This window comes from Cebidichthys violaceus, unplaced genomic scaffold, assembly GCF_023349555.1.
Source record: "Cebidichthys violaceus isolate CVI_PGR_0920_01 unplaced genomic scaffold, fCebVio1.0.p SCAF_9, whole genome shotgun sequence".
Taxonomy (NCBI): Eukaryota; Metazoa; Chordata; class Actinopteri; order Perciformes; family Stichaeidae; genus Cebidichthys; species Cebidichthys violaceus.
In genome coordinates this window covers 554,297-564,551 of record NW_027176975.1, presented here as the reverse complement: position 1 = coordinate 564,551, position 10,255 = coordinate 554,297, and the positions used below count along the sequence as shown (strand labels likewise).

Genomic DNA, 10,255 nt, shown 5'->3' with positions numbered 1-10,255 from the left:
GAGTCCAGTAGAATAGAGGACATAGAAGAGTCCAGTAGAGTAGAGGACAGAATAGAGTCCAGTAGAATAGAGGACATAGTAGAGTCCAGTAGAATAGAGGACATAGTATAATCCAGTAGAATGGAGGACATAGTAGAGTCCCGTAGAATAGAGGACATAGTATAATCCAGTAGAAAAGAGGGCATAGTAGAGTCCAGTAGAATAGAGGACATAGAATAGTCCAGTAGAATAGAGGACATAGAAAAGTCCAGTAGAATAGAGGACATAGTAGAGTCCAGTAGAATAGGGGACAGAGTAGAGTCCAGTAGAATAGAGGACATAGTAGAATCCAGTAGAATAGAGAACATAGTAGAGTCCAGTAGAATAGAGGCCAGAGTAGAGTCCAGTAGAATAGGGGACAGAGTAGAGTCCAGTAGAATAGAGGACATAGTAGAGTCCAGTAGAATAGGGGACAGAGTAGAGTCCAGTAGAATAGAGGACATAAAATAGTCCCATAGAATAGAGGCCAGAGTAGAGTCCAGTCGAATAGGGTACAGAGTAGAGTCCAGTAGAATAGAGGACATAGTAGAGTCCAGTAGAATAGAGGACATAGTAGAATCCAGTAGAATAGAGGACATAGAAGAGTCCAGTAGAATAGGGGACAGAGTAGAGTCCAGTAGAATAGAGGACATAGAAGAGTCCAGTAGAATAGAGGATAGAGTAGAGTCCAGTAGAATAGAGGACATAGAAGAGTCCAGTAGAATAGAGGACAGAGTAGATAGTAATAGAGTAGAAAAGTAGAGTAGAGTAGAATAGAGTATAGAGTAGAACTAGACAGGCTTGAATAGAATACACTAGATCATATCAGAGTACAATAATGTACATTAATAAAGTACAGTAGAACAGAGTACAATAAAATCTAGTCCAATGTGTATAAAGTAGAACACAGTAGAGTACAATAGATTGAGTACAAGTAGAACACGGTAAAGTAGAATATTGTGTAGCAGAGTACAGTAGAGTCCAGTAGAATAAAGTGAAGGTCGGTCAAGCACAGAACAGGACAGAATACAGTAGAGTCCAGTATTTAGTTATTAATTTATTTATGAACCAACAATCATCTGCAGCTTTAAGTCAATGAGATTCTATTAGTAGAAATTTAAGTAGAGTTCACAAGAGTCCAGTAAAGTTCACTAGAGTCCAGCAGAGTTTTATAGAGTTCAATGGAGTACAATAGAGCACAATAGAGTTAAATAGAGTCCAGTAGAGTATACTAGAGTTGAGTAGAGTACAGTAGAGTGCAGCAGAGTTCAGAAGAGTTCAGTAGAGCTCGGTAGAATATACTTTACCTTCTTATGTTCTTGCTGCTTGCGACTTTTCTCAACACTTCCTCCATCTTTACACTCAAAGAACTCCAGTCTGGAAATCGAACAGGAACTTTCTCTGAACAGAACGCACCAGACACGCTTCCACTTCTACACACACACAAACACACACACACACACACACACACACACACACACACACACACACACACAGATTAGCGTTGTTGCTAGTCTTACAGTGACATCACACAGACTTATCGTGCTAGCATTAGCTCTGTGCTGTTAGCATTAGCTCTGTGCTGTTAGCATTAGCTCTGTCGTTAGCCGCGTTCGTACCTTTCCAAACCTCTGCTGCTGCAGGTAGAGCATCCCCTGTTTCCTGATGTCCTCCTCCATGACGATGCTGCAGCTCCTCCTCTTTGTGCTCCACTTTCCTCACCTCCTCCTCCTCCTCCTCCCTTGTCTTGCCTCGGTCTATTCACCTCCTCTCTGACTTTCTGCTTCCTCTTCTGCTTAAAGTTGTCTCTCGCCTCCTCTTCTTCTTCTTCCTCTTCTTCTTCTTCTCTCCTCCTTGTTGGCTTTGCTCCTCGTCACCTCCTTTCTTTTTCCTCTGCGTTTTTTTCTACACTTCTTTCTGTTGCCCTTCTTCTGCTTTGTGTCCTCTTTTCACCTCCTCTTGTTCCGCCTCCTTCTTCTTTTCTTCTCCTCGTTTCCTCTCTGGTCTCTCGGAGAGGTTCTCCTTTCTCCTCCTGCTGTGGTTCACCTCCTCGTCTCTGTCCTCTCCTCTCTGTCCTCTCCTCTCTGTGGTCTCGGTGTGATGCAGAAAGACGTCATCTGTGTTTCCTGCCTTCAGTCTGTTGCAACATGTAAAGCAGAACTAACCGTGTGAACTCCTCCTTCCTCCTCCTTCCTCCTCCTTGTGACACTTTAAAGTCAGCCGCTTGGTTCTTTTAGCTTCTGTTTCTATTGCTCTACTTTGTTTCTACTCACCACCTGTCCCTCCGTGTCCTCATGTCCTGATGTCCTCATGTCCTCCTGTCCTTGTGTCCATGTGTCCTCATCTTCCTCATAATAACATCATCCTATGTGTATATACTGTATATATATATATATATATATATATATATATATATATATATATATATATATATACACACACACACACATATATATACACATATACACATATATATATATATATATATATATATATATATATATATATATAGGGTTAGGGTTAAAACTGACTTATACGAAGGCCGGTCTCTCAAGGTGTCCCCCAAGGTTCAGTACTCGGTCCCCTCCTCTTCATCCTCTACCTGCTCCCCCTTGGATTCATCATACGCCACCATGGTCTCCACTTCCACTATGCTGACGACACGCAGCTCTACATCTCTTTTGTAGAGCTCTACATACATTTTTTTTGTCATTTTGGTTTATTCTTATTAAATATTAAGCATAATTTAACTACCTCTTTGATTTATTTATCACACTTAAATCCTGATTGAATGGTTAAACAGAAGAGGTCAAAGGGCCACTGAGAAGATATAATGTTGGTTAAATACTAAAAATTTGACTCTAGAAAATGTTTGACTTTTTTTTCCTAATCTCCAAACCAGTGAGTCTGATGGATCCACCTTGAGATGCTTTCAGTTTGAGTCCCAAATATTTGACCCATTAGCTGATGTCTCTCAGTAGCATTAGTTAAGTCTAGTTGAACATTCTTCTCTACCATGTCCAGACACAACAGGTCTACCTGTTAGAGTCCTGTAGACCTGAGTCCTTCACCAGAGACCATGTCCAGCCTCAACATGTAGGTCTACCTGTTAGAGTCCTGTAGACCTGAGTCCTTCACCAGAGACCATGTCCAGCCTCAACATGTAGGTCTACCTGTTAGAGTCCTGTAGACCTGAGTCCTTCACCAGAGACCATGTCCAGCCTCAATATGTAGGTCTACCTGTATATAACTGGCTGATGCTGCTAAACTTTATTTTAGTTTTTTTCTTACTTCACTGAAACTCTCTCCTCGTAGGAACCTTTGTTTCTAGGTTGTGTGTTTCTATCCGGACCCAGTTTACAGACACACCGTTGCTATTGGATGCAGTGCAGCAGCTTCAGCTGTGCTATGGCGGCGGCATGCTAACGATGCTAACATCAACTAAAACCGTTAGAGAAAAGACATCAAACGTAGCAAGTTATATTCTGACGTATTTTCCCTCAGGTGCAATGACGTCATTAAGTCTGTAAACGTCAGCTAGTGTGTTTCTCTCGGGAGCTAACAGAAGCTAACTGCGCTAGCTAGGATTAGCTGTTTGCCTTTTAGAGCGGCTAGTTAGGTGACAGGCGGCTAACATCTGTTAGCTTCTGTTAACGGAAGAATACGGGAGCCGGAAGGGACGAGAGACACGAGGAGGAAACTGATGGACTGTGAGTCTGTCCCTCTGTGAATTTATATTAAACTATATATATATATATATATATATATATATATATATATATATATATATATATATATATATATATATATATATATATACACACATATATAAATATATATATATATATATACACGTATATAAATATATACACGTATATATATGTGTGTATATATATACTATATATATAGTATACATATACTATATATATATACACACATATATGTGTATATATTTATATAAATATATATAGTATATATATACTATATATATATACACACTATATATATATACACACATATATATGTGTATATATTTATATAAATATATACACATATATATATGTGTGTATATATATAGTATATATATATACTTTATATATAGTATATATATATACATATATATATAGTATATATACACATATATATATAAATATATACACATATATATAAATATATACACATATATATAGTATATATATATATACACACACATATATATATATATATAGTATATATATATATATATACACACACATATATATATATATTTAGTATATATATATATATATATACACATATATATATAGTATATATATATATATATACACATATATATATAGTATATATATATATACACATATATATATATAGTATATATATATACACATATATATATAGTATATATATATATATACACATATATACATGTCCTGTCCTCATGTCCTCATTATCCTTTAGAACTAGATCCAGTTTAAACTCTCAGACCTGGTTTTCTTCTTTCAGGTTCTGCTGAAGGATCAGACGATCAGGTGGACTCTTCCTACTGAGATGGAGCTGGACCAGGACCCGAACCGGGCCGGTCTTCTTCTGACCATTTCTGTCACCATGCTGGTTTCAACATGTCAGACTGCGACCCAGCTGCTGTAGAGGAACCTCCTGGTCCTCCTGGTCCCGGTCCTCCTGGTCGCCCCCCCCTGGCGGAGAAGGCCCTGTCGGAGGCCTTTGCCCGGCTGAGGTACCGGGACACGTCCCTGCTGGTCTGGCAGCAGCAGCAGCAGGACCTGCAGGCCGCCCCCCCCTCCACCTACCTGAGCCGCAGCCAGTCGGCCTGGTACAGCAGCTTCGGGAACCAGGCCGTGCTGGTCCGTGACAAGACGGGTCTGGAAGACGCAGAGGGGCGGTCCAGGATCTGCAGCGTCATGTAGACCGGAACCAGGACCCTGAGCGGACTGGTTTCATTCCAGTCCTGGTGGGATGTATCAATGAAGTTCAGGGTTTGGTGGTTCTGGTCTCGGAGGGACGTTGGTCCTCCAATCCAACAGAGAAGAAGAGACACAGAGAGCCGCTGGGCATTGTGGGAAATGTGTTCCAGTTTGAACTACAAAGAGTCCAACAAACCAGACTAGAAAATCAGAGAAATAAGAAGAAGTTAAAGTCATAATTCAGAAATGAATACATTAATAAAATCACTGCTTCATCTAGAGACATACATCTGACAATTATTACATGTTTATTATAATAAATTAATATACTAATATGAAGCAGTGATTTATTAATAGATTCACTTAAACACATTTATTAACAGCTGTTCTTTCTGTTTAAACTTTCAGTCTGAATTATGACTTTAACGTGTAATATTATCTTTTGATCCATGAGCCGAGCTCTGATTGGTCAGGAGGCGGAGCTTATATACCTCCATCACCTGACACCAGGAAGTGTTTCTGTAACTGGAGCCTGGTCACATGACCATGACAACGCCTGTTTACATTTAATACTAATAAAAACACCTGAAATCAAAAGAAGATGGTTAGTTTGGTGTAAAATGAATGAAAGTAAAAACATACTTTAACAAGACTTTACTTTAACAAGACTTTACTTTAACAAGACTTTACTTTAATAAGACTTTACTTTAACAAGACTTTACTGTAAGACTTTACTTTAACAAGACTTTACTTTAACAAGACTTTACTTTAATAAGACTTTACTGTAAGACTTTACTTTAACAAGACTTTACTGTAAGACTTTACTTTAACAAGACTTTACTTTAACAAGACTTTACTGTAAGACTTTACTTTAACAAGACTTTACTGTAAGACTTTACTTTAATAAGACTTTACTGTAAGACTTTACTTTAACAAGACTTTACTTTAACAAGACTTTACTGTAAGACTTTACTTTAACAAGACTTTACTTTAACAAGACTTTACTGTAAGACTTTACTTTAACAAGACTTTACTGTAAGACTACTTTAATAAGACTTTACTTTAATACTTTACTTTAATAAGACTTTACTTTAATAAGACTTTACTGTAAGAATTTACTTTAAGACTTTACTTTAATAAGACTTTACTTTAAGACTTTACTTTAATAAGACTTTACTTTAAGACTTTACTGTAAGACTTTACTTTAACAAGACTTTACTTTAACAAGACTTTACTGTAAGACTTTACTTTAACAAGACTTTACTGTAAGACTTTACTTTAATAAGACTTTACTGTAAGACTTTACTGTAAGACTTTACTTTAATAAGACTTTACTTTAATAAGACTTTACTGTAAGACTTTACTTTAACAAGACATTACTTTAAGACTTTACTTTAACAAGACTTTACTTTAAGACTTTACTTTAACAAGACTTTACTTTAATACGACTTTACTTTACTCGGTAACTATAAATGACGACTCGATACCTGTAAATGACGACTCGGCACCTGTAAATGGCGACTCGGTACCTGTAAATGAGAACTCGGTACCTGTAAATGACGACTCGGTACCTGTAAATGACGACGCGTTACCTGTAAATGACGACGCGTTACCTGTAAATAAGGACGCGGTACCTGTAAATAAGGACGCTGTACCTGTAAATGACGACTCGGTACCTGTAAATGACGACTCGGTACCTGTAAATAGCGACTCGGTACCTGTAAATAGCGACTCGGTACCTGTAAATAGCGACTCGCTACCTGTAAATAAGGACTCGCTACCTGTAAATAGCGACTCGCTACCTGTAAATAGCGACTCGTTACCTGTAAATAAGGACTCGTTACCTGTAAATAAGGACTCGTTACCTGTAAATAAGGACTCGTTACCTGTAAATAAGGACTCGTTACCTGTAAATAAGGACTCGTTACCTGTAAATGACGACTCGGTACCTGTAAATGGCGACTCGGTACCTGTAAATGGCGACTCGGTACCTGTAAATGGCGTCTCGGTACCTGTAAATGGCGACTCGGTACCTGTTAATGAGGACTCGGTACCTGTTAATGAGAACTCGGTACCTGTAAATGAGAACTCGGTACCTGTAAATGGCGACTCGTTACCTGTAAATAAGGACTCGGTACCTGTAAATGGCGACTCGGTACCTGTAAATGGCGACTCGGTACCTGTAAATAAGGATTCGGTACCTGTAAATGACGACTCGGTACCTGTAAATAGCGACTCGGTACCTGTAAATGACGACTCGGTACCTGTAAATAAGGATTCGGTACCTGTAAATGACGACTCGTTACCTGTAAATAAGGACTCGGTACCTGTAAATGACGACTCGGTATCTGTAAATAAGGATTCGGTACCTGTAAATGACGACTCGGTACCTGTAAATAGCGACTCGGTACCTGTAAATGACGACTCGGTACCTGTAAATAAGGACTCGGTACCTGTAGATCTCGGTACCTGTAAATAGCGACTCGGTACCTGTAAATGACGACTCGTTACCTGTAAATAAGGACTCGGTACCTGTAAATGGCGACTCGTTACCTGTAAATAAGGACTCGGTACCTGTAAATGACGACTCGGTACCTGTAAATAGCGACTCGGTACCTGTAAATGACGACTCGGTACCTGTAAATAAGGATTCGGTACCTGTAAATGACGACTCGTTACCTGTAAATAAGGACTCGGTACCTGTAAATGACGACTCGGTATCTGTAAATAAGGATTCGGTACCTGTAAATGACGACTCGGTACCTGTAAATAGCGACTCGGTACCTGTAAATGACTCTGTACCTGTAAATAAGGACTCGGTACCTGTAGATCTCGGTACCTGTAAATAGCGACTCGGTACCTGTAAATGACGACTCGTTACCTGTAAATAAGGACTCGGTACCTGTAAATGGCGACTCAGTACCTGTAAATAAGGATTCGGTACCTGTAAATGACGACTCGTTACCTGTAAATAAGGACTCGGTACCTGTAAATGACGACTCGGTACCTGTAAATAAGGATTCGGTACCTGTAAATAAGGACTCGGTACCTGTAAATAGCGACTCGGTACCTGTAAATGACTCGTTACCTGTAAATAAGGACTCGGTACCTGTAAATGACGACTCTTGTGTTGTGTGAATAAGAGTCGAGTCAGCGAGTCAGTTTATGTGTTTATTTATGAAAACAAAGGAACTCAGAAAATAAGGATCCCATATCAGTAATTACATCAAATGATTCACTTGTTGGTTCTCGTTGGTTCGTCCCGTCTGTCTCTCTGCCCACAGACAGCTACTTTACAGCTACTATACAGTGCTCAAACATACGGATGAAAGAACGTACGGCCGGAGTGCATGCAAATACATAAAATCACTTTTTTCCTTTTTCTTATTAAAATACAAAAATTAACTATTAGCATCAAAGCTCGACCATCAACTAAAAAACAAACAGGAGGGTTACCGTGGCAACGAGCTGTCTGTCTGTCAACGCGTTTGTTGATCACTTATTGATTAGTCTGTAACAACGTCTTGTTTTTAGTTTCTTCAGTCCGACGACAAAGAGCACAGATGACATCCCGTAATTAAAACAACTAAACCGTCTCCATGACAACTGAGCAAATCCAATCCCCCCCGCCCCCCCAATGAAGACCATGATATTTTGGTTGAAAGTTTACCCAAAAACAAGACTTTCGTCCAACAAACAGATGCATTTTGATGAGACGACGAAGAGGAAATCAATAATCAGGCTTTCAGTTCAGAGGGTTCGACCAATCAGAGGACAGGAGGAGCAGACGTCACATGATTCATTCTGATCGATCAGACCCCCCCCCACCCCGAAGCTTTCTGACACCCCAACGAACCAATGGGGTGAACACCAGACGATGATGTCATCAGCAGCCAATGGGATCAAACTTTTGCTTATCGGAATTTAAAATTAAAGCTTGAAGTAAAACAATTTGATTTCTGCCTCCTCACATGATAGTTTATATTTTAAAAAGAACAGATAAAAATATAAACTGATGTTTTCAATTATTTCTTTTTTTTCTGGCAATTTTCTTTTGAAGTTTGAAAATCAGCTAAAAATAAAAAATAAAAACTTTAAAAGAACATAAAACTGAGTCTTCCTTTACACCTGGTTCAGTCTGGGGGGAGGGGGGGGGGTCTTTATATAGAGAACCTTATAAGACACAAACAAGTTCAGCACACAACCTGAAAATCAAAGAACATGTAGTGTTAAAATAAAAAAGTGTGTCCGTCTGACAGACAGCAGGTTGTGGGTTTGGGTTGCAGGACCAGCAGAGGACCGGTCTGGTCTCAAAAGGATTTTACTTGTTTGGAACCTTTTCTTGTTTTTAGAAATCATCCATCAGACTTTTACTTTGAAAATATTTAAAGATTTTCATATTAATAAAAAAATAAAAATAATAATAAAAAAACTCCTGCAGAAACTTGATGCAGAAAGAAAAAACACCATTTATTGTCAGACCTGGATCTGCAGTTGAGACCATTAAAGACCAGTTGAGACCATTAAAGACCTGGATCTGGTCCTAAGGAGACACTGAAGTCCCTTCAGACGTCCATCATCTTCTCCAGATTCCTGATGTCTTTATAGCCGTTAAAGAAACGTGTCCATGAGATCAGACCACTACAGTTTGTGGTCTTAAAGGGACAGAACTTGGTCCTCGTCCTCTGTCGGTCGTTTATTGATCTTCTCTTTAATATAATTGAACTAAATGACACAAAGAATGACTTTGAAGAAAACTCAACGTCTCTTTCCAGGAATCAAGACCTGGTTCCTGAACGCTGAGGATCCTCCTGACTCTTCTCTCTGCAGCAAGTTTCCATAAAAGTTGATTGGTGGAGTTTATCTAAAACCCACTGAGACCACCTCCTCTTCCTCCTCCTCTTCCTCTCCCATGATGCTCTATAGATGCTTCTGGAATGTTTTCAGAGGTCAAAGGTTACAGCCGGCCGTCCAAGAAGAAGAAGAAGAAGAAGAAGAAGAAGAAAGCTGTTCAGAGAAGATCAGTACGACTCCCAGACAGACAGACAGGCTACCCGTCTCTCCACCACATGTCTCCCTCCCTCCTCTTGCTGGGAAAGGGTTATTTTCTTCTTCTTTTCTTTTATCTGTCGGCAGTCCTCCATGAAAAAAAAACAAAAAAAAAAACGACACTAGGAGCTAAAAAACCTGTCAGCCTATTTACATACAGTCTCCAAGTCTGGGCGTGTGTGTGTGTGTGTGTGTGGGGGGGGTTAATATATATATATATATATATATATATATATATATATATATATATATATATATATATATAT

At 39.0% G+C, this 10,255-nt stretch overlaps 2 protein-coding genes across 3 annotated transcripts in view; one reads left to right on the top strand and one right to left on the bottom strand.

The window, feature by feature from the left end:
* dok2 (docking protein 2) overlaps positions 1–2,367 on the bottom strand; it is an 11,264-nt gene extending 8,897 nt beyond the window's left edge. The window contains exons 1-3 of one of the 2 annotated variants that reach the window (XM_068703012.1): positions 2,292–2,367; positions 1,638–2,155; positions 1,326–1,451 (exon numbers count right to left, since the gene is read on the bottom strand). In XM_068703012.1, the coding sequence (XP_068559113.1) occupies positions 1,326–1,451; positions 1,638–1,697 (186 nt within the window). In that variant the 5' untranslated portion in view covers positions 1,698–2,155; positions 2,292–2,367. Of the gene's footprint in view, positions 1–1,325; positions 1,452–1,637 lie in introns of both variants that reach the window. The other variant, XM_068703013.1, reaches the window with a different exon arrangement.
* Positions 2,368–3,400: 1,033 nt separating this feature from the next.
* On the top strand, positions 3,401–5,595 carry LOC137866857 (putative uncharacterized protein BRD3OS). Its single transcript, XM_068703057.1, has 2 exons — positions 3,401–3,728; positions 4,522–5,595. Exon 2 carries the CDS (start codon positions 4,638–4,640, stop codon positions 4,941–4,943), a length of 306 nt encoding a protein of 101 aa, XP_068559158.1. The 5' UTR covers positions 3,401–3,728; positions 4,522–4,637; the 3' UTR covers positions 4,944–5,595.
* The last annotated feature ends 4,660 nt before the right edge of the window (positions 5,596–10,255 follow it).